This window comes from Cetorhinus maximus, chromosome 7, assembly GCF_964194155.1.
Source record: "Cetorhinus maximus chromosome 7, sCetMax3.hap1.1, whole genome shotgun sequence".
NCBI lineage: Eukaryota > Metazoa > Chordata > Chondrichthyes > Lamniformes > Cetorhinidae > Cetorhinus > Cetorhinus maximus.
The window spans coordinates 43,875,173-43,900,498 of record NC_135885.1 but is presented as its reverse complement, the minus strand read 5'-3'; the positions used below and the strand labels follow the sequence as shown (position 1 = coordinate 43,900,498).

The window sequence follows — 25,326 nt, the reverse complement described above, 5'->3', positions numbered from 1 at the left end:
GTGCAATGAGAAGAAGTTAATTAATAATCTTATTGTGCAGGGTCCTTTAGGGAAGAGTGACCATAACATGATAGTACTCTTCATTAGGACGGAAAGTAAAATAGCTCAATCTGAAACTAGGGTCCTAAATCTAAACAAAGGAAACTATGAAGGTATGAGGCATGAGTTGGCTATGATAGATTGGGGAACTTCATTAAAAGGCATGAGAGTGGATAGGCAATGGATAATATTTAAGGAATGAATGCAGGCATTGCAACAGTTGTACATTCCTTTCTGGCGCAAAAAACACAACAGGAAAAGTGGCCCAACCATGGTTAACAAAAGAAATTAAGGATAGTATTACATTCAAAGAGGAGTCACGTAAAGTTGCTAGAAAAACTAGCAAGCCCAAGGATTAGGAGCAGTTTAGAATTCAGCAAAGGAGGACCAAGAGGTTGATCAAGAGGGGAAAAATAGAGTATGAGAGTAAACTTGCAAGGGACATAAAAACAAAGTGTAAAAGCTTCTATAAGAATGTTGAAAGAAAAAGATTAGTGAAATTCCATCACATTTTTACTTCTCTTTAGCTCTGAAGAAGTCATACGGACTTGAAACGTTAACTCTCTTTTTTCTCTCCACAGATGTTAGACCTGCTGAGTTTTTCCAGCGTTTTCTGTTTTTGTTTCACGCTCCCAACAGATTCAGGGTTTGAACTGGCCCATGACATTTCTGGTGATGAGGTAATTATTCCTCTGATTTTGGTGGACCTATTCCGATATACGCTTCTCAAGATCAGGCCAGCGGCTCATCCCTGTTCTCGTGGCACATTTAGTCCTGGGCATAATCTTCAAGTGGATTCCTTCTTCTTCCATTTTCCCAGTTTTTCACTGACACCAAATTCTCATGCTGCAGCATAGTTATTTGACAAGTTAGTAAATGTTATGACTTATAATTTGAAACCAAGTTCATACTTCATTTCTTTTGTTGGAAGACTCACTTCTCTTCATCAGTTGCCATGTGGTCTGCCCTGTGGGCATCTTAAACTCTTGCACATCTTCACAAAACAGCCCATATTGACTGCTTGATTCCTTGCCCGCAGTTTTAAGGTGCCAGTAAGTAAACCACCATTTGTGGGGTGAAAAACCGAGGCTGACTACTAATGCATGACATGGCTGAAAAGCAGGGGTTGACTTATATGCTGAGTACATGCAAAAACATGATTTTTGAGGCTGGCAAAAAGGGGTCATCTTATACGCTGCGATCAATGGTATCCCCTCTCCATCAATTAAAAGTACAAAGTAAAATGAAGCTATTTGCTCTAACTGCGCGTGACTACTGATTCAACAGGCAAAGTTGATTTTAATTCAGCCTTAAATACAGACAGTCTCATTGTGAGGGGAAGCCAGGATCCTCACACTTATTTACAAGCTCCTCCACTGCTACACTTCATCCCACCTGAGCTCCACAAACTCTCCAGCCTATGTCCTTTGCTTCTCTGATTCTGACCTCCTGTTTATCCCTTCCCTCACCACTGGTGAGAACTTTTGACAGTCTTTCACTACTCTTTCCCTCACTAAACCCTCCACTTCCTGCTCTACATATAAAAACTTTCTTAAAACTTTCCTCTGAAACTATGCTTTCAGTTACCTCTGAGTAGTGTTCAGCATCTGTTTCCCTAACTGATGGGCATTGGGACATTCTCTATTTTAAAGTTCAATGTGTTATTGGAGTGATTTGGTATATTTCACTCCTAGATGGATGCACTAGGTGAAGCTCCTCCAAGCTTGATATTGAAGCATACTGGTGTAGAGTATCGGTACATGGACCTTCCAGCTCATGAAAAACCTAACTGAGAGTTTGGCAGTGGTACTGAGGGACAAAAGTGCTGCATTTTGAAAAGTCCGTTCCCAGTATTGTCTTTCCTCATCTTGTTAAGCACAAAGTTCACTACAAATTTAATATAAAATGTACCAATAATAAATCTGATAAGTAAATCAAATCAGGAGCAGTGCTGTCATCCTGCATGCATTTCAAAATTTGCTACCCTCTCATATGAATTCTATCAAAATATTTTTTTACAAATGAATGACATTAATGGGAGGAACGAACACAGTTAAAAATATAAAAATCACTAATAGCTGAATAAATTAAGAGCTGGAGATTCTTGTTATATTTTTGAAATCAGTTCTAAGTTAGTTTTCTCGTCCTCAAAATACTTTCACATTCCAGGGGGTCTGTTCATTCATTCAGAACTATCAACATTTAAAAGTTTTAGAATATGTAAGTATTTGTTAAAATGACAGCATTGAAAACAATTATAATTGCTTTTAAAGCCTCATTCAGAGCAACCTGCAAACAGCAACCTTATATGGTGCCTGACCTGGTGGAGATGATAATCATATCAGCTGGGAGGCGCTGTCCATTAGTCACCTTCACAATATCTCCCACTGCAACCTACAAAAAAATGAACAATGTGATATGGGAAGAGAGAAAACAGCAGACAACAAAAACCAATACATGTAACCGAAAATCACAATTACATTGTCGAAGATACAGACCATCCAGGGTGTTGTCAATAATGCCAGGCTTTTATTTTGCCTTCAGCCAGCTCAATAATGTCTAAATTTGGATTTAATAATGAAAATACTGTCTAATCAAAATTTTAATTAACTCTTTCAGTAACTTGGCTTGGATGCAAATCCTCACTTCCTAAAATATATATATCAATTCAAATGCTGAACATTAGTTTTGGGAGTTGCTAACATTTAAAGCTGTGCACTAATTCTAAAGACAAACTGATCTTTTCTTATAAGAATTGTTAGACTGTGAAGGACACACAAGTAAAATATTTGTGGACTGAGAACTGAGCAAGGGCAGGCCTCCAATAACAACTACCCTTGAGTTTCACAATTATTAGAGTTTGCATGAGAGTGGGACTGACAGGGAGCAATGAACATAAGCACTCAGCAACAAGTGCTAGTGCCAGCTTCTGATGGAGGAGAGACATCGCCAGTCAAAAAACAAAACCAATACAGCAATTCCAGTTACTTGAGAGTGCCAACTGGTACAATGCCAGATAACAGAAATTTTATATGTGGTATATACTCAGTATACTATTAGCCATTCTTCATTATTCAGCAGGGTAAAATTAACTTTTAGCTTTGCCTCCACCTATCATTGGCCCTCTATATAGCTTCACCTGTCCAACCCCCCTTAAGCAGCTTATATTTCACCACATTTCTATTTCTCTAGTTCTGGTGAAGAGTCATAATGACTCGAAACACTAACTCTGTCTTCCTCTCCACAGATGCTGTCAGGCTTGCTGAGTTTTTCCAGCAATTTTTGTTTTTGCTTTGCTTTTAACTTTTAGCTTTATTGGCAAGCGTTTTTATAGATAGCTTTACTTTATGATGATAAAACTGCAGTATTTATATTATCTCTTTATTCTGTAGCTTGCTTCACATTGGGCAACCTTTTGCAATGAGGGGGTTTCTTGGCTTGAAGGAAAGACTTCAAGGTGAAGACAGTGGCTTCACTGAAACAAACGTCAATTCAATGGCCATTTCTCTTACCCCCTTCCCCATTTCCAAAGATAAATAACGGAGACTCCCTCCACAGAGGAGGAGGGGTGGCATAGTGGTATTGTCACTGGATTGGTGATCCAGAGACGCAGGGTAATGCTCTGAGGACCTGGGTTCCAATTTGAATTCAATAAATATCTGGAATTAAAAAATGAAACCATTGTCGATTGTCATAAAAACCCATCTGGTGTCCTTTGGGGAAGGAAATCTGCTGTCCTCACCTGTCTGGCCTACATGTGACTCCAGACCCACAGCAATGTGGCTGACTCTTAAAGATGCCCTCTGAACAAAGGCAATTAGGGATGGGCAATAAATGCTGGCCTAGCCAGCGATGCCCACATCCGATGAACGAATAAAAAAGATGCTGCTGCTTTTTAAAATCTGTTTCTAATTGAGGTTTCCAGCTTCTGGATAAATTGTTATGGTGTGTTCAAAATAAGGTTACTCCTTTGAACCAATACAATGTCAGATAAATTATAATTTTTATTATAGATATCCTTTGTTTAACACTTCTAATGTGTCCTTAAAGGCGTGCAAAACGATAACGTGTTAAAAGAAAACCACTTTCCCATAAGGAAACATGTAATAAGGGTGGGTTACATTCCAAACCTGTAGGTTTTGGCTGCCTTGAACCTAACTGGCCCAAAAATCCTCTTTCAACTTCCCACCCTGTTATTCTTAGTAACTTAGTGCTCTTTCTACTTACTTCCTGTTTGCTACTTCCTGTACCCACTCAATTCTTCCCCTCTCCCTCCCACTCGCCATTTCCATCTCCTGACCCATTCTCTCCCACCCGCTCGCCCCCTCGTCTCTCCCTCCCGCTCGCCCCCTCGTCTCTCCCTCCCGCTCGCCCCTCGTCTCTCCCTCCCGCTCGCCCCTCGTCTCTCCCTCCCGCTCGCCCCTCGTCTCTCCCTCCCGCTCGCCCCTCGTCTCTCCCTCCCGCTCGCCCCTCGTCTCTCCCTCCCGCTCGCCCCTCGTCTCTCCCTCCCGCTCGCCCCTCGTCTCTCCCTCCCGCTCGCCCCTCGTCTCTCCCTCCCGCTCGCCCCTCGTCTCTCCCTCCCGCTCGCCCCTCGTCTCTCCCTCCCGCTCGCCCCTCGTCTCTCCCTCCCGCTCGCCCCTCGTCTCTCCCTCCCGCTCGCCCCTCGTCTCTCCCTCCCGCTCGCCCCTCGTCTCTCCCTCCCGCTCGCCCCTCGTCTCTCTCTCCCGCTCGCCCCCTTGTCTCTCCCTCCCGCTCGCCCCTTGTCTCTCCCTCCCGCTCGCCCCTTGTCTCATCCTCCCGCTCGCCCCCTTGTCTCATCCTCCCGCTCGCCCCCTTGTCTCTCCCTCCCGCTCACCCCCTTGTCTCTCCCTCCCGGTCAATGCATCTCTCTCACTCCCGCTCACCATTTTCCTCTCCCGAACCCCTCAACTCCCTTGTGCTTGCTGCTTTACTCTCCCTCCCACTCACTGTTTCCCTCTCCCAATCCCTTATTCCCACCCACTTAACGCCCCTCTTGCTGCCTCGCTTGCTCCCTCCGGCTCATTGCCCTCCAACGACCCTCTTGCTGCTTCGCTTTTGCTGCTACTCTCCTGGATCCTCAGAGAAGGGTGGCAAGCAAGGCAGTGAGTTGGGGGTTCAGGGGAGGGAAGCAATGAGTGGGAAGGATCGAGAGGAGAAAATTAGGGAGCCGGGAGTGGGGAGAGGGAAGCTGGAGGCAGGAAGCAGCAAGGAGGTTGGGAGAGGGAAACAGCCTGCAGGAGAGGGCAAGAGGGATGGCGAGCAGGAGGGAATCAGAGGTTCAGAAGAGGGAAGCCGGAGGTGGGAAGTAGCAAGCGGCAAGGGGGTTGGGAGAGGAAAGAAGCAAGTGGTAGGGCAGCGAGAGGGAGGGATTGAGGGGGCGGGTCGCAGCGAATAGTAGGAGGGAAGCAGCAAGTGCGAGACAGGAAGTGGCGAGGGGGTTGGAAGAGGGAAGCATTGAACAGGAAGTAGCAGAGAGTGATGGGGTTGGGAGAGGGAAGCAGCAAGCATGGGGGAGTGAGCAGACTGGGAGGGGAGGCGCAGTGATAGTGTGCCTAAACAAACAAACTGACGTGCACGGTTCCAAAGCGGTTCTTGGCACATGCGCAGTAACCAAAAATGGATGCAGCGCTTTTCGGGTAAGTTCTGTTATTTATAAATCTAGCTAAGCTGAAAACAAACTATTAGAACAGGCTTTAAATAGGGGATAAAAGCAAAATACTGCGGATGCTGGAAATCTGAAAGAAAAACAGAAAATGCTGGAAAAACTCAGGTCTGACAGCAACCGTGGAGAGCTAAACGGAGTTGAAGTTTCGAGTCTGTATGACCCTTCTTCAGAGGTACAGAGAAGTAGAAATGTGATGAAATTTATACTTCTTATGGTGAGTGTAGCAGGTGAAGCAGGACTATCCTGCTATCCTAAGCTTTAGGACATTAAATATTGTAATGGAAACAAAACATCTGGGAAACGAGCAGGTATTTTGTCATAAGACCATAAGACATAGGAGCAGAAATTAGACCATTCGGCCCATCGAGTCTGCTCCACCATTCAATCATGGCTGAGAAGTTTTTCAACCCCATTCTTCCACCTTCTCCCCGTAACCTTTGATCCCCTTACCAATCAAGAACCTATCTATCTCGGTCTTAAATACACTCAATGACCTGGCCTCCACAGCCTTCTGTGGCAATGAATTCCATAGATTCACCACTCTCTGGCTAAAGAAGTTTCTCCTCATCTCTGTTCTAAAAGGTCTTCCCTTTACTCTGAGGCTGTGCCCTCGGGTCCTAGTCTCTCCTACTAATGGAAACATCTTCCCCACGTCCACTCTATCCAGGCCTTTCAGTATTCTGTAAGTTTCAATCAGATCCCCCCTCATCCTTCTAAACTTCATCGAGTATAAACCCAGAGTCCTCAAATGTTCCTCATATGTTAAGCCTTTCATTCCTGGGATCGTTCTCGTGAACCTCCTCTAGACCCTCTCCAGGGCCAGCACATCCTTCCTGAGATACAGGGCCCAAAATTGCTCACAATATTCTAAATGTGGTCTGACCAGAGCCTTATAAAGCCTCAGCAGCACATCCCTGCTTTTATATTCTAGTCCTCTCGAAATAAATGCCAACATTGCATTTGCCTTCCTAACTACCGACTTAACCTGCAAGTTAACCTTAAGAGAATCCTGGACTAGGACTCCCAAGTCCCTTTGCACTCCAGATTTCTGAATTCTCTCCACATTTAGAAAATAGTCTATGCCTCTATTCTTCCTACCAAAGTGCATAACCTCACACTTCCCCACGTTGTATTCCATCTGCCACCTCTTTGCCCATTCTCCTAACATGTCCAAATCCTTCTGCAGCCTCCCCGCCTCCTCAATACTACCTGTCCCTCCACCTATCTTTGTATCATCTGCAAACTTAGCCAGGATGCCCTCAGTTCCTTCATCTAGATCATTAATGTATAAAGTGAAAAGTTGTGATCCCAACACTGATCCCTGCGGAACTCCACGAGTCACCGGCCGCCATCCTGAGAAGGATCCCCTTATCCCCACTCTCTGCCTCCTGCCAGACAGCCAATCTTCTATCCATGCTAGTACCTTGCCTCTAACACCATGGGCTCTTATCTTACTAAGCAGCCTCCTGTGCGGCACCTTGTCAAAGGCCTTCTGGAAGTCCAAGTAGATAACATCCATTGGCTCTTCTTTGTTTAACCTACTCGTTACCTCTTCAAAGAATTCTAACAGATTTGATGAAACTATGCTGACTTTGCCCGATTTTATCATGCACTTCCAAGTATTCTGAAATCTCATCCTTAATAATGGACTCTAAAATCTTACCAACGACCGAGGTCAGGCTAATTGGCCTGTAATTTCCCGTCTTTTGCCTCACTCCCTTCTTAAACAGGGGGGTTACGTTCGCGATTTTCCAGTCCTCTGGGACCCTCCCTGACTCCAGTGATTCCTGAAAGATCACCACTAATGCCTCCACTATCACTTCAGCTATCTCCTTCAGAATCTGGGGTGTAATCCATCTGGTCCAGGTGATTTATCCACCTTCAGACCTTTCAGTTTTCCTAGCACCTTCTCCTTGGTAATGGCCACCATACTCACCTCTGCCCCCCGACTCTCTTGAACTTTGGGGATGTTACTCGTGTCTTCCACCGTGAAGACTGATGCAAAGTACTTATTCAGTTCCTCCGCCATTTCTTTGTTCCCCACTACTACTTCTTCAGCGTCAATTTCTAGCGGCCCAATGTCCACTTTTGCCTCTCTCTTACCCTTTATATATTTAAAAAAACTCTTGCAATCTTCTTTTATATTACTGGCTAGTTTACCCTCATATTTAATCTTCTCCCTCCTTATTTCTTTTTTAGTTGTCCTCTGTTGGTCTCTGTAGGCTTCCCAATCCCCTGGTTTCCCACTGCTCTTCACCGTCACCCAGTTGAATAAAAGGGCATGCACATGGCTGGTTCAGCTGAATGGTCGATTTTATCCAGAGGCTCCAGTCAGTGGCAACTCCAGAATGCTTTACAATTCAGCAGAATCTTCACTGCATATGACAGAGGGAGCATGTCAATGCACGCAATTTTCATTTCAAATGATTAAAAATTAAAAGCAATGGGAAAAAGATTCAACTCTGTTAGAGACTAAAATGTCCATCCCATCAAGGTGACAACTTTCAGATTATGCCTTTGAGTGGAAACCTCATTCCCACATCCGCACCCCACTAAGCTTTCAACAACCCTTATTCTTCACACAGCCCTAAGTGGAAAAATGGTTTCATTAGCAATTCAATTAGCATCTTGCTAACTGAAAAACATGACTTCTTCATGTAAAATATTAAATGCCTAACTGCCAGTAATTTCCAGTCGTGGAAACCTGAGAAGCTGTGCCATTTATGTTGTTTCCCCAGGATTTTTACCAATATCCCATTGGTTACACCAGGAGAGGAGGAGGGGAGGCACTGTGAAAATTCTAGTCCAAAATGTATAAGAAACAAACAAGAGATCGGGGCTTTAATAAGTTTTCTACCTTAAGTTCTCACAATTTCTTCCATTGCCACAGTTCAAGGAACAAACAAAAAATAAGTAGTGTTTTAAATGGTTGCTTGTTGTGAATTCTGATGCACCTGTTGTACTTTCATGTATATTCTTCTCCCCTCAGAAGAGAGGGGAGTGACTAGTGTATTTTATAGAGAATTCAAACAAAGGACGTGGTGCAATAAGTGATTTACAGCTCGGACTTCTGATTTTCAGCATTTATTTTTCTGAAATTTGGATTAAAAATGCAAGCAAGTACATGTTTTTACCATGTCAAAAATAAAACATCCAATCAGAGAACTTTGGCCCGAACTTTTGGCTGAACAACAAAGGCTCTGCACGCCTTAGCCAACATAGCGCTGGAGCCCCAATTCTGAAGTCCCACCCTGAACCTGGCACCCTTTTTACATTGGGGGAGCGGGGGGGGTGGGGGGGTGTGCAAACAGGAGTGGGAGGTATTTCACACATTTGCAGTTCACTGAGGCAGCAACACATTTAATAGTGCAACAGCCTTTAATCAGAAGCAATTTTCAATACCGAGGCTTCCAAAACATGACCCATGGTATTTACGAAATGGAGGAAGAGGTAAAAGGTCTAAACCTACCGCAGTTCTTTGGAGAGGTCAGGTTCCCATTTGGGAGAGGTCAGGTGCCCCTTTACGATTGTTAACAGTATTCGTGTGCGTAAAAAGTGGATAAGGTCTGTGGAGCTGTCAAGTAATCAAGTCATTTAAATCTCCTGCACTTAAGTTTTGAAAAACTAAGCCAGCTTGCAAATGAAAAAAAATTGCTGCTTGTAATTTTAACAGATATTAGTTGACATAAGCCTGAGTGCTATCACCATAGTATTATATCTGCTTGGTTGCTTCCACAACCTATCATTATCACAGTGGGGCTTGTAAGCTCACTGTTTGATTGATAGCTCAAAGAGGTTATAAAGAGATTGGCTGTGATTGATATGGTGGCTATGAATACAAATGTTTGTTTTCATAAGGGATTAAACACGTGAAGTGATTAAAATGTATTGAACGGGCTTATATCAATGATTATGTGTTTTTTTTAACATAGTGAAGTCTGTCATAGATACTTACAACTTTATTTTATTTCATCTCACCATGGCTCCTGAGATCTGCCCATGGGTGATACTGGGTGAATTGGCAAGAAGGGTGTAAAGGTAAAGGGTGGTAGATGGGGAGCATAGGTTGGCATGAGTTGGCACTATGCTGGCATCGGGGTTAAAAAGGTTCATGTGGATGACTGGGGCATAAGTTGGCAGGGAGGGTATGAGGGGCCATGGGGGTGGGTGAGCTGACATCAGTTGGTATGGATGGGGCTGTTTTTTCTTGTACTGCTATTAGTACAACTGGGACAAAGTCCCAAAGCACTGAGGTGGGCCTTTAAAGCAGCCTGCCTCCGTGCTTGGCTGCCTCTGCACCTTTTCCGGGTGTGGCAGGCCCGGGTCGGGTAGATTTTCCCAGGTCTGGAAATTTCCTGACTCTATGGAACCAACTTGGCAGTGAAAATCCGGGCCTCTGAGCTTAATTTTCTATTAATTGGAAGGAATATAATACTTCAAATGCATTATAAACGTTACACACTGAAGACTATCTTTTTCAAGGGCAGTTATCAGTTTAAACATAAACTCAGAAGCTTTTAGCCTGGATTTTATATCATTTGCTGTGTTATGCCCATCACATCTGCTCTTCTCCAGGTAAGCAATGACAGCCCTGGGTCATAAAATACTTTCAAGTGATGAAACTGCTACTTCACATATTCAATGCTGTAAATATGGAAAATGTACAATTGGGTAAATAATTTATCCAAGGGGCAGGTAAATAAACAGATCCAAATGTTGGTGATTATATCTAGTAGATCTGAACAGTCCCCTCAATGAATCCATTGTTAAAAAATAAATTAATATTTTCAAATTTTAAAAAGTCATCATGTACTAATAAATTAATTTCTCACTTTAAATTCTGGTGCAATCTGGCCAACTGTTAGAATCAGCTGTTCCACCAAATTCTGGTGAGGCTGTCCAAAATAAACCAAGTGAATATCAGACTAGTGGAAGGCAAAGCATGAACTACTGATTTGGAATGTTTTACTTCACTGAAGTGTCAGTTAATTAAAAAAAACACATCCAAATTTTTAGATTTGGTACTATAAAGCAATTGTTTATTATTATTTGGTATTATAAAGCAATTATTATTATTATTATTATTATTAACGCTGGGTCACGTCCAAGCTGGATTTCTTACTGCACATATGATGAAGACATACCACCATCTGAAGGATAGCCCCACTCCCCCACAATGCAGCAATTAATTTCAAACATGTCACCGTGTTAAGTATTCCTGGCGATCCTACAAAATGCCACTGAATACTCAGTAGTTATTTGTGATGATTTAATTCCAAACTCTCAATTAAAATGATCCAAGTGTACTTGATTTTAGGAAGCTCTTCTGATTGCTGATTTCTGTAACAACTTTAAAGTATGTTTTCGACAGATGGAACACATACCTCTTTCCAAATAATGATCTTCCACTTGCCATTTCTTAAAACTGGAAAGAAAACAAAGATATTTCTCATCATTAATAGTGTAGAAAACTTGGAACTGTGCTTTTTATCTTTTTTAGGTAGCTAACATTAAATATCTGCATATCACTAGTCACATGTTACCACTAGAGCTTGCTACCCCACTAAATATTTTAAAAACCCACAAAATGACATTTAAAAAAAAGACTTCCATTTCTAAGACACTTCTAACAACTGCCAAGCAACTCAAAGCATCTTAAAGCGAATGAAGTACTTTTCAAATATAGTCATTTATGTAATTTTTAAAAATTGATTCACGGGGTGTGGGCTTCGCTGGTTGGGCTAGCATTCATTGCCCATCCCTAGTTGCCCTTGAGAAGGTAGTGGTGAGCTGCCTTCCTGAACTGCTGCGGTCCATGTGGTATAGGTACACCCACTGTGCTGTTAGGAAGGGAGTTCCAGGATTTTGACCCAGTGACAGTGAAGGAATGGCGATATATTTCCAAGTCAGGATGGTGAGTGACTCGGAGGGGAATTTCCAGGTGGTGGCGTTCCAATCTATCTGCTGGCCTTGTCCATCTAGATGGTACTGGTCGTGGGTTTGGAAGTTGCTGTCTAATGTGCCTTGGTGAATCCTGCAGTGCATCTTGTAGATGGTGCACACTGCTGATACTGTGCTTCGGTGGCGGAGGGAGTGAATGTTCGTGGTTGTGGTGCCAATCAAGCGGGTTGCTGTGTCCTGGGCGCTGTCCAACTTCTTCAGTGTTGTGGGAGCTGCACTCATTCAGGCATGAGGAGAGTATCCATCGCACTCCTGACTTGTGCCTTGTAGGTGGTGGGCAGGCTTTGGGGAGTCAGGAGGTGAGTTACTTGTCGCACAATGCCTAGCCTCTGACATGCTCTTGTAGCCACAGTATTTATATGGCTAGTCCAGTTCAGTTTCTGGTCAATGGTAAACCCCAGGATGTTGATATAGTGGGGGATTCAGTAATGGTAATGCCATTGAACATCAAGGAGTGATGGTTGGATTCTCTCTTGTTGGACATGGACATTGCCTGGCACTTGTGTGGCACAAATGTTGCTTTCCACTTGTCAGCACAAGCCTGGATATTGTCCGGACTGCTTCAGTACCTGAGGAGTCATGAATGGTGCGGAACATCATGCAATCATCAGTGAGTATCCCCGCTTCTGACCTTATGATGAAAGGAAGGTCATTGATGAAGTAGCTGAAGGTAGTTGGGCCAGGTCACTACCCTGAGGAATTCCCACAGTGATGTTCTGGAGTTGAAATGGCTGACCTGCAACAACCACAACCATCTTCCTTTGTTTTAGGTATGATTCCAACCAGCAGAGAGTTTTCCCCCGATTGCAATTGACTTCAATTTTGGTAGGGCACCGTGATGCCACACTCAGTCAAATGTGGCCTTGATGTCAAGGGCAGTCACCCTCACCTCATCTCAGGAGTTCAGCTGTTTTGTCCATGTTTGAACCAAGGCTGTAACGATGTCAGGAGCTGAGTGACCCAGGCGGAACCCAAACTGGGCGGCAGTGAGCAGGTTATTTCTAAGCAAGTGCCACTTGATCGCACTGTTGATGACCCCTTCCATCACTTTACCGATGATCAAGGGTAGACTGATGGGGTGGTAATTGGCTGGGTTGGATTTGTCCTGCTTTTTGTTTACAGGACGTACCTGGGAAATTTTCCACATAGCCGGGTAGATGCCAGTGTTGTAGCTGAACTGGAACAGCTTGGCTAGGAGCACAGAAGTTCTGGAGCACAAGTCTTCAGTGCTATTGCCGGAATATTGTCAGGGCCCATAGCCTGTGCACTATCCAGTGCCTTCAGCTGTTTCTTGATATCATGTGGAGTGAATAGAATTGGCTGAAGACTGGCATTTATGATGCTGGGGACCTCCGGAGGAGGCCGAGGTGCATCATCCACTCAGAACTTCTGACTGAAGCTTGTAGCAAATGTTTCAGCCTTACATTTTGCACTGATGTGCTGGGCTCTTCCATCATTGAGGATGGGGATATTTGTGGAGCCTCCTCTTTCAGTGAGTTGTTTAATTGTCCATCACCATTCACAACTGGATGTGGCAGGACTGCAGAGCTTGGTTCTGATCCGTTGGTTGTTGGTTCGCTTAGCTCCTTCTATCACTTGCTGCTTATGCTGTTTGGCACGCAAGTAGTCCTGTGTTATCACTGCACCAGGTTGACACCTCATTTTTAGGTATGCCTGGTGCTGCTCCTGGCATGCCCTCCTGCACTCTTCACTGAACCAGGGTTGATCCCCTGACTTAATGGTAATGGTAGAGTGGGGGATATGCCGAGCCATGAGGTTACAGATTGCGTTTAAATACAATTCAGCTGCTGCTGTTGGCCCACAGTACCTCATGGTTGCCCAGCAGCCAATCTGCACATAGCAAACTCCCAATAACAACGTGATAAAGAGCAGATAATCTGTATTTTTTTTTGTGATGTTGATTGAGGGATAGATTTCGATCAGGACACTGGGGTTAATGCCCCTACTCTTCTTTGAAATAGTACCATGGGATCTTTTACATCCACCGGGCAGGCAAACGGGGCCTCGGTTTAATGGTTCATCCAACAGATGGCACCTCAGACAATGCAATACTTCCTCAGTACTGCACTGAACAATCAAGTGTACATTTCTGAGCTCAATCAGAGGCAAGGGTGCTGCCAACTGAACCACGGCTGACACAAGTGAAATTCTGTTTGTATTAAATGGAATTATGGGATTTCCATCAATACTTTGGAAACAATTTTACAATTTCTTTCACTGTGAAAACTACAAATCAGTAATGTGGATTATGAGATATTCTTTTACCTGACTTAATCAAGTCAGAGTGGAAGGAACAGCAGAGAGCTATTTCTTCACTGAATTGTTTGTCTGCTTATATGCTTTGCATGATTAATGGTGATGTTCTCTTATCCATTTTAAGCTATTGATATCCTTCTTATGACACATGCACATTATAAATCAAGTTGGCTTAATGGCTCTTAACGTAAGTACAACATAATTATTTGTTTTGTAATGTGCATTTTGGGCCTCATGCATACTTGAAATTATATGCTTTTTTCAAGTATGACAATAAATCACATTTTATTTCAAGTTTAATGTCAATTCATTATATTCTAAACTAGTGTAGCTTCAAAAAGTTGAGACTATTTTTGTGAAATTTCTGCCATCTAACATAATATTTGAAAGTGGCTTGTGAAACTGTAATCATCTTTGAACACAATCACCTCTTTCTTGTTTGGATTTGTCCATTGAAAAATGTTTTCTAAAATGTCCAACTCCAGACAGCACAGAGCATTTTTATGGTTGTTTGTACTGACATCATCAGCTCAAATTCAACACAAAAAAATTCAATACAAACCATCTAAATCAAGAGTGCTGCATCTGTGCTGGAATCAATCAGAATTTCCTGAGGAGTTCATATTATGTCAACATCAATTGTGACAAATGATTAAACAACCTCATGGGCGATAATCACTTGCACAAACAAAACACCTACTTTCCACACTCTGCTCCTTCTTGCACTACATGCTTTCCTTTGTCCAGTACATTCCTTTCTTTAAAAATATATATTTTTGGACATAAATGGTACTAAGTAAAACTGCATTTTTTGCTTTGAGAAGTTGATGGCAGATGTTCAATTTTTTAAAATAACTGATGTTTTTTGTGAGCACTGAGTTGTTCACATAAGTGAGGGGCTGAAGGGCTGAAGAATATTAGCAAACCAGCTAGGTTTTTTGGACTAAATGGTAGCTTTTAGGATCAAGTTTTCAGCACTGTCCCACAAATAATAACATTTATTACATTCAATTCCACAAGTTGCCAGAATGGGAATTCAACTTTTGGTTATTAGCCCAGGTCAAAAATCATTGCAAAATCATGCTATCTATGCTCTATATGTTTAAACAAAAATCACTGGAATAATGTGTCAACTTATGTCAATTGATGGTACTGCCATCTCTGAGTCAGTAAATTTAGGTTCAAGCAAACCACAAACATGAAAAATTAATCCAGGCTGATATTTTAGCATAGTACTAAGGGGCTGTTGCAATGTGAGATGCCATCTTTCAGTTGGAACACAAGGACAAAGCCCCTCGTCCATCTGCCTGTTCCAGTGGTTCTAATTGAACCTATTAAGCTTATAGCATTATTTCAGGGAGAGATGGGAATTCTCTGGTGTCCTGGCAAATAATCATTCCTCAGCCACTATCAATTTTAAAAAAACCAAATTAACTGGTTATTCAGGGTTACTGTGCATGTATGTGAATGCACAAGAATGTGCTAAATAAGGCTGGCGAGTTACAGATGCAGATTGCCATGTGGAAATATGTTGCTTTGGTTATAACAGAGACCTGACTCAAAGAAGGACAGGGCTGGGTATTAAATACTCCTGGATACAAGCTGTTCAGGAAATGAAGAAAAGGAGGAGGGGTCACAATATTGATTAAGGATAACATTGCAGTGCTGGAGAGAGTGGATATTCCAGCGGGATCAAGGGCAGAATCTATTTGACTAGAACAAAGGAACAAAAAAAAAGGTGCAATTACATTGCTCAGTATAGTCTATAGGCCATCAACTACTGGGAAGGATGTAGAGGGGCAAATTTGCAACAAAATTACAGAGAGGTTCAAGAATTATAGGTTAGTTATAATTGGGGACTTGAATAATCCAAATATACTGAAATTGTAGTCACGGAAAGGGCAGAGAGGGGCAGGAGTTCCTAGAGTGTGTTCATGAAAAATTTCTACAGCAGTGAGTTTCCAGAACAAGAAAGGAGGGGCTGCTAGACCTGATTCTTTGGAAAGAGATGGGCCAGGTGGACCAAGTGTCAGTAGGAGGACATTTACAGGACAGTGATCATTGTATCATAAGGTTTAGGTTGGCTATGGAAAAGGACAAAGAACAATCCAGAGCAATTATGAATAATTAGCTGGGGGAAAACCAACTTCAATGTGTTAACAACGGATCTGGGCCAAATAAATTGGAATCAAAGGTTTGCAGGCAAAATTATAACAGAACAATGAGGTTACCTTCAAAGAAGAAATAATTCAGGCAGAGTCAAGTATATTCCCACGAAGTGGAAAGGTAGGGCAAACAGATCCAGAGCTCCCAGGGTGAAGAAAGAGATAAAGATTAAGATGAAGAAAAAATGTGCTTATGACAGATGTGAGGTGGATAATACTATGGAGAACCAGGCTGAATATAGAAGGTGTAGAGAGGAAGTGAAAAAGCAAATAAGAAGAAGCCAAAAGAGAGGGTGAAAACAGACTGGCTAACGTAAAAGGGAATTCCAAAGTCTTCTATAGGCATACAAAAAGTAAAAGGGTGGTAAAAGGAGGAATGGGGCCAATTAGAGACCAAAAAGGGGATTTATTCATGCAGGCAGAGGGCATGGCTGAGGTATTAAATGAATACTTTTACATCTGTCATTTCCAAGGAAGATGATACCGCTCAGGTCATGGTGAGACAGGAGGTAACTGAGACATTTGCAGGGTTTAAGATTGATAAGGATAGGCTATCTGTATTTAAAGTTGGTTACGCACAGGGACTGGATGAGATGTATCCAAGGATACTGATGGAAGTGAGCATGGAAAATGCAAGAATTTTCCAGTCTTCCTTAGACTTAGCGGTGGTGCTAGAGGACTGGAGAATTGCAAATGTTACCCCCTAGTTAAAAATGTCTGTAAAGGTTAGCCCAGCAACTACAGGCCAGTCAGTTTAACTTGGGTGGTGGGGAATTCTCTAGAGACAATAATTTTGAGCAAAATGAAAAGTCACTTGGACAAATGCAGGTTAATTAAGGAAAGCCAGCACGGATTTGTTAAGGAGAAAGCATGTTTAACTAACTTGCTGGAGTTTTTTGAAGAGGTAACAGTTAGGGTTGATGAGAGTAATGCTATTAATGTGGTGTACACGATTTCCAAAAAGCATATGATACAGTGCTGCACAACAGACTTGACAGCAAAGTTACAGCTCATAGAATAAAAGGGATAGTAGCAACATGGATACAAAATTAGCTGAGTGACAGGAAACAGACAGTAGTGGTTAATGGATTTTTTTTTTGGTCTGGAGGAAGGTTTGCAGTGGAGTTCCCCAATAGACAGTGTAAGGGCCCTTGCTCTTCCTGATATATATTAATGACCTGGGCCTTGGTATACAGGGCGCAATTTCAAAATTTACAGATGATGTGAAACTTGGAAGTACTATGAACTGTGAGGACAGTGTAGAACTTCAAAAAGGACATAGTCAAGTTTGTGGAATGGGCAGGCAGGAGGCAGGTGAATTTTTTTTAAAATTTATTTATGGGATGTGGGCTTCACTGGCTGGGCCAGCATTTATTGCCCATGAGAAGGTGGTGGTGAACTGCCTTCTTGAACACTGTAGTCCATGTGGTGTGGGTACACCCACTGTGCTGTTAGGAAGGGAGTTCCAGGATTCTGACCTAGCGACAGTGAAGGAATGGCGATATATTTCCAAGTCAGGATGGTGAGCGACTTGGAGGGGAACTTTTAGGTGGTGGTGTTCCCATCTATTTGTTGTCCTTCTAGGTGGTAGTGGTTGTGGGTTTGGAAAGTGCTGTCGAAGGAGCCTTCAATGCAGAGAAGTGTGAAGTGATTCATTTTGGTAGGAAGAACACAGGAACAATATAAAATAAAGGATACAATTCTATAGGAGCAGAGGGACCTGGGTGCTCATGTGCGTAAATCATTGAAGGTGGCAGGCTAAGTTGCGAAAGCAGTTGATAAAGCAAACTACATCCTAGGCTTTATTAATAGGGGCACCAAGTACAAAAGCAAGGAGGTTATGTTGACCTTGTCTAGAACACTGGTTTGGTCTCAACTGGAGTACTGCATCCAACTCTGGGCACTACAGGTTAGGAAGGATGTGAAGGCATTAGAGACAGAAAAGATTCACGAGAATGGTTCCAGAGATGAAGAACTTTAGTTATGTAAATAGATCGGAGAAGTTGGGACTGCTTCCCTTGGAGAAGAGAAGCTTGAGAGGAGATTTGATAGAGGTATTCAAAATCATGAGGGGTCCAGACACATAAGCAGAAATTGTTCCCACTAATGGAGGGACCGAGAACAAGAGAGCACAGATATAAGGTAACTGGCAAAAGGAGCAATGGAAACATGAGGAGAAATTTGAGTAGCAAGTGGTTAAGATCTGGGATGCTCTGCCTACGAGTTACATGGAAGCGGGATCAATCGAGGCATTCAAGAGGGAATGGTGTTATTATCCGAAAAGGAAGAATATGGAGGGTTACGGAAGAAAGTGGGGGAATGGCACTTGGTGCAGTGCTCAGTCGGAGAGCTGGTGCAGACACAACAGGTCGAATGGCCTCCTTGTGTGCTGTAACAATTCTGAGATTCATCTCATTACTATTCATGGGACATTGTTGTACATTAATGACCAATCAAGTCTCATACATAATAGTAGTGCATACACTTCAAAGTCATTAGTTGCACATGGTGCACATTGGGGTGTTGATAGATATGAAAAAGGTACTATATAAATATAGGTGCATTGTCTTCTTTTGTCCACATATTTGCAGAAAAATCAAGTGGCAACAGGTTTGTGTCATGCTGAGCATGCTCAGTTTAAGCAGATAATCTAGGTTAATTCCATAACCCACACCTAGATAATGATACTAAGTAATATAATAAAGGCAAACAGTAAATTTGGAATGGACAGAGATTTTTTTTCACCAGATGCTGCAGCCACTTCACAGATAATACTCCCAACACAACTCCAATCCCTCCTAAGATAAATGCAAAATACTGCGGATGCTGGAAATCTGAAACAAAAATTAAAATAGCTGGAAAAACTCAGCAGGCCTGACAGCATCTGCGGAGAGGAATACAGTTAACATTTCGAGTCCGTATGACACAGGATGTGGGCTTCACTGGCTGGGCCAGCATTTATTGCACATCCCTAATTGCCCTTAAGAAGGTGGTGGTGAGCTGCCTTCTTGAACCACTGCAGTCCATGTGGTGTAGGTACACCCACAGTGCTGTTAGGAAGGGAGTTCCAGGATTTTGACCCAGCGACAGTGAAGGAACAGCAATATATTTCCAAGTCAGGATGGTGAGTGACTTGGAGGGAAATCTCCAGGTGGTGGTGTTCCCACTTTCTCCTGGATGGTGTCAAGATTCGTAAGTGTTGTTGGAGCTGCACTCATCCAGGAAAGAGAAGAGTATTCCATCACACTCCTGATTTGCACCTCATAGATGGTGGACAAGTTTTGGAGAGTCAGGAGGTGAGATACTCACCGCAGGGTTTCTAGCCTCTGAGCTGCTCTTGTAGCCATAGTATTTATATCACTAGTCCAGTTCAGTTTCTGGTCATTAGTAACAAGATATTGATGATGGGGGATTCAGTGATGGTAATTCCATTAAATGCCATGGGGCAATGGTTAGATTCTGACATGGAGATGGTCATTGCCTGGCACTTGAGTGGCACGAATGTAACTCACCACTTGTCAGCCCAAACCTGGATATTGTCCGGGTCTTGCTGCATTTGGACATGGGCTGCTTCAGTATCTGAGGAATCACAAATGGCGCTGAACACTGTGCAATCATCAGCGAATATCCCTACTTCTGACCTAATGATGGAAGGAAGGTCATTGATAAAGCAGTTGAAGATGGTTGTGCCGAGGACACTACCCTGAGAAACACCTGCAGTGATGTCCTGGAACTGAGATGATTGACCTCCAATAACCACCAACATCTTCCTTTGTGCTAGGTATGACTCCAACCAGCGGAGAGTTTTCCCCTGGATTCCCATTGACTCCGGTTTTGCTAGGGCTCCTTCATGCCACACTCGGTCAAATGCTGCCTTGAAGTCAAGGGCAGTCACTCACACCTCACTTCTGGAGTTCAGCTTTTCTGCCATGTCTGAACGAAGGCTGCAATGAAATCAAGTGAGCAGGCTATTTCTGAGTAAGTGCTGCTTGACAGCATTATTAATAACCCCTTCCATTGCTTTACTGATGCTGGAGAGTAGATTGATGGGGCAGTAATTGGCTAGGTTTGATTTATCCTGCTTTTTCTGTACAGGGCATACCTGGGCAATTTTCTACATTGCCGAGTAGCTGCCAGTGTTGTAGCTGTAGTGGAACAATTTGGCTAGAGGCGCAGCAAGTTCTGGAGCACAAATCTTCAGTACTATTGCAGGAATTTTGTCAGGGCCCATAGCCTTTGCAGTTTCCAGTGCCTTCAGCTGTTTCTTGATATCATGTGGAATGAATCGAAATGGCTGAAGACTGGCATCTGTGATCCTGGGGACTTCAGGAGGAGGCTGAGATGGATCATCCACTCAGCACTTCTGGTTGAAGATTGTTGCAAATGCTCTCACTTATCTTTGCCTTATCTTTTGCACTGATGTGTTAAGCTCCCTCATCATTGAGGTTGGGGATATTTGTGGAGCCTCCTCCTCCAGTGAGTTGTTTAATTGTCTACCACGATTCACGACTGAATGTGGCAAGACTGCAGGGCTTAGATCTGATCCGTTGGCTGTGGAATCGCTTAGCTCTGTCTATCACTTGCTGCTTATGTTATAGTCCTGTGTTGTAGCTTCATCAGGTTGACACCTCATTTTTAGGTGTGCCTGCTGCTTTTCTGGCATGCCCTCCTGCACTCTTCATTGAACTAGGATTGATCCCTTTCTTAGTAGTAATGGTAGAGTGCAGGATATGCTGGCTACAGGTTACAGATTGTGGTCGAGTACAATTCTGCTGCTGCTGCTGATAGCCAACAGCACCTCACGTTTGTTCAGTCTTGAGTTGTTGGATCTGTTTGAAATCTATCCCATTTAGCACAGTAGTAGTGCCACACAACACGATGGAAGGTGTCCTCAATGCGAAAACGGGACTTTGTCACCACAAGGACTGTGCGGTGGTCACTCCTACCAATACAGATGCAGACAGGTTAGTGAGGATGAGGTCAAGTACGTTTTTCCCTCTTGTTGATTCCCTCACCAACTGCCACAGACCCAGTCTAGCAGCTCTGTCCTTTTGGACTTGGCCAGCTTGGTCTGTGGTCTAAAGGACATTAGTGAACTAAATGAGTTTTTGCGATAATCGACAAAGGTTTCATGGTCATCATGTGACTTTTAATTCCAGATTTTTATTGAATTCAAATTTCACCATCTGCCATGGTGGGATTCAAACCCGGGTCGCCAGAGCATTACCCTGGGTCTCTGGATTACTAGTCCAGCGACAAAACCACTACACCACCACCTCACCACCTGGATAAAGATCTGTAATCTTCATTTTTCAAAACTAAGTAGTATTGAATCGATCACAGAAGTTTTCACAGTTCATTACCACACTGGATGGTTTACAGCAAGAATACAGGAATTACAGGTAAGAAATCCCTGCTGAATATATGCTCATCTCGAATATGATAGCAATTGGCTTGAATTTGGCATTGGTGATTTGTAATGCTCCTTGGACTTCTTTAGGGTTTGTCACATGTTACTATTACTCACAGTAATATATGAGGCAGTATCCCTGACATTGTCTGAGCCTCATTCCTCAGGCACTCACCTTTGGTTTTCTTCTTGTTGACATTATTATCAGCTTTATGTCTTTTCTGTTACAAAATAAAACAAATAGAATTTAAATGCTTTGAGAACAATAGGTCCCTTGCAATATATTGACACAAAATTTGCTCCCAATAAACACATCATACATTACTGCTTTGGTTGATATAATTCAAGGTCATGATTTTTCAAAATGGCTTATTGTGTCATTAGCACAGGCACTGCAAGAGTGCCCAATATTTTAATGCTGCAGACAAATGAACTGGCCCTCAGATTATTGCCTAAAACATTTAGGAATTTTGCCAAAAGGCAATCAAATACATACATAACATGATAATTAGTGCGTAAAGTCAATCACATACTTTTGAGATTTTATAGAGCAGCTTACTCCATCCACCAGCATTTTAGAACTCATCAGTTGTCTTTATGTGAAAGTATTTTGCATTTTAAACTCTGGCCTCCATCTCACCTTTCTTCAGTCAGTCCTTTAAAAGGCTCTCTGAACAAGAATTAGCTGTATTTTACTTACAGTCATCCTGAATTACTATGCAACTCAAATATTTCTGCTTTCATAATAAACATATATAAAACTTTGTTTCTCTAGGTGAGATGAATCTTACTGTCAACATGGCATGCATCATTGATTACTAGCGCTTTTATAAATATTTTTGAAATGGCAAAGGTAAACTAATGTGACCACTTGCACAGAATACACATTGCTTGCCTAATCAAGTACTTGAGTCATCACACATTACAGACCATGACTAAAAAACGTGGCATGGGCTAAGCACTTTGATTATAGCTGGCAAATCAAAAACACAGGTGGAGACAACTCTAGGATTTGTAGAGATTTTTTGTACTGGGAGTGCACGGAGATCTCAATACAGATTGTAGTTGTGCTAATGAAATGTTATTTTTACAAAATCTGAATTGAGTATGAATTAGATTTTGGTGCTGACAAAAATGTCTTCATGAACAGATTAAAGAAGACAAATAAAAGGAATGCAAGTGGTAGTTGAAGAGCCCAGGCCAATCCACATTTCAACATAAAAACGACAAATGTAACAGGTGCACTCAATATTAGGGACAATGCTACTTTTTCTGCTAGCTGATCTGTTTCACTTTGAAAATGCCAATCTCAATTTTCCAGTTTCTCTAGATTCTATAAGTCTCTCTGACTTTTAAACCACACATGACAGCTTATATGAGTATGTTGTCAGTTTGCAATACTGTAAAAACATCTTGCACACAATTCAGTAAAAGCCTTTCACACAAATTCCCTTGAGCTGACAATGAGTGTTATGCCTTCTGGCAAATAAAGGATAACCAAATAAAACCTCATGTTCAAAGCTGGAATATGAATCCTCTAACTTACACGCTAGGTTTAATGGCCAAGATTGTGAGGCTTCTCTTTTTCAGAGGAACTATTCCACTGAATATGCAAACTAATCATAGCTAACAGTCCATGCACATCAGTAGAGTTGTACAGGGGTAGTAATAGAACATGAAAACAGTTAGGAACAGGAAACAAAACATTTGGCAGAATAAACCTCTCTCTTTAGGATAGATCCCACTACACTTCTCACCATATTTTGCAATCCCTTTATTCTTCCATAACCCCACTGATTGTCTTCTGATGTATGATAATATTTGCCTCAATAGCAATCCCTGGTAGCTTATTCTACAAGTGGTTTATTCTAGGCAAAAAAATTCTGCTCAACTTTCCCACTTACTCACCTACCTTCCTAATGTTTAACGTGCATCCTGATATTTGATCCCTTCAGCAGTGAACAACTGCAAAATTTGACAATAAAACTATGATTTTTTAAATTCAGGATTTAATCTAAATAATAAAATTCAATAAAGAATCAGTTATCCATCTGAATTATAAAGTTTATTGTTAAGATTTTAGGTTGGATAATTTACTTTAACAGGTGCGCCCCTGTGATGTACAAAACATTTTAGTTTCCATCCATATTAACTTAAACATTAACAAATTGATTGACATCTATATTTTTGGCAAGCTTCTAAACATTATCATTACCACAGCTCCAATAACAGACCATTATAGGCCATGACTAAATGATGTGGCATGAGCTAAGCACTTTGATTGTAGTTGAAAAATCAAAAACACAAGTGAAGACAACTCTGGGTTTTGTACAAAGGTATTAAACAGAGCATAAAACTGGCAACGATTATCCTAAATCTACTCGTATCAGAGTTAATCTGTCAATATAAACTCAAATCTGCATTCATTTTGACAGGCCAAATCACTTCATACAACTCTGACTGTTGCTCTTCTAAAGACTACAAATTTTCTAAACTGACAAATGTCATGTTGTGCTAATTGGCAAAAAAGATAAGGACTAAACCAATCCAATGAAGCATAGAATTTTCATTAAAAGTGTGAATCAATATCTGGGTGCATATTCCTTTTAACCATTCCAATTAAGAACATGAGAACATAAGAAATAGGAACAGGAGTAGACCATTCGGCCCCTCAAGTCTGCTCTGACATTCAATAAGATCATGGCTGATCTTCTTGTGTTTCAATTTCCACATTCCCATCTAACCCCAACAACCTTTGATTCCCTTGCCTAACAAGAATCTATCTACCTCTGCCTCAAACATATTCAATGACCCCGCCTCCACCACCTTCTCAGGGAGAGAATTCCAATGTTGGCACATCCACTCATTTTCATGTAATGTACTTGACCATTCCATCTATTGATCTATTGCGCATAATGGGTACTGACATCCAAAGTCAATAAAAATACCACATTTATAAAATAGAGACAATGGAATAAATCAAATTAGGAAGCCTCTTGTTATTTATTGAAAATATTTTGAATGTTCAGCTTAAGAAAATTATTTCCTACTTGATACTTCAATGGGAAAACATCATCAACTGAGATTATTTTAGAAATCTATCTCACTGTTTCCTTCATTTGCTGTGTTGGTTCCTTCTCTCTTTACCACATTAAAACCACAATGATGATAGGACTCAAAAATTGGACACAGGCTACTGGTTACAACAACTGTCAAATACCCTACCTCATGTAGAACCCAACGCAAACTGAAGGAACAGCACCTCATCTTCCAATTAGGCACTTTATGGCCTTCCGAACTTAACATTGAGTTCAACAACTTCAGACCATAAACTCTCTCCTCCATCCTCACCCCCTTTTCATTCCCTTTTTCAATATTCATTTTCATTTTTAAATTTTCATTTTTAAAATTTTTTACCCACTTATTTTTATTTATTTTTCATTTTTATTCATTGTTTTATCCCCACCTTTCATCCTATTCTCAGTCTTTTTCCCCACCACTGTCCCCTCCCCCCACTCCACCCCAACAAGGGTCATCTGTCATTTGTTCATGTTGTTTTTTTCCAGAGTGTTTATCCTTGTCCCGCTCTTATCACATTCTGCTTTCTGACCTTAATACCACCATCAGCACCTCATTTAGCCAGTACCACTTGATTATCATTAACACCCCTTTGTCCTTTTGTCCATGACATCTCTGGCAATCTCTCCTTTGCCTCCACCTATCACTGGCCTTCTACTCAGCTTCACCTGCTCCACCCCTCCTTAAACAGTATAAATTTCATTACATTT

At 42.0% G+C, this 25,326-nt stretch overlaps 1 protein-coding gene across 3 annotated transcripts in view; it reads right to left on the bottom strand.

Annotated features, from left to right (window-relative positions):
• The window catches only part of atp8a2 (ATPase phospholipid transporting 8A2), a 624,855-nt gene that overhangs the window by 455,162 nt on the left and 144,367 nt on the right, over positions 1-25,326 (bottom strand). For 2 of the 3 annotated variants that reach the window (XM_078545400.1, XM_078545401.1), the window contains 3 exons: positions 21,714-21,759; positions 11,110-11,150; positions 2,360-2,433 (listed from right to left, as the gene is read on the bottom strand). In XM_078545400.1, the coding sequence (XP_078401526.1) occupies positions 2,360-2,433; positions 11,110-11,150; positions 21,714-21,759 (161 nt within the window). Of the gene's footprint in view, positions 1-2,359; positions 2,434-2,537; positions 2,743-11,109; positions 11,151-21,713; positions 21,760-25,326 lie in introns of those variants that run through there. The other variant, XM_078545402.1, reaches the window with a different exon arrangement.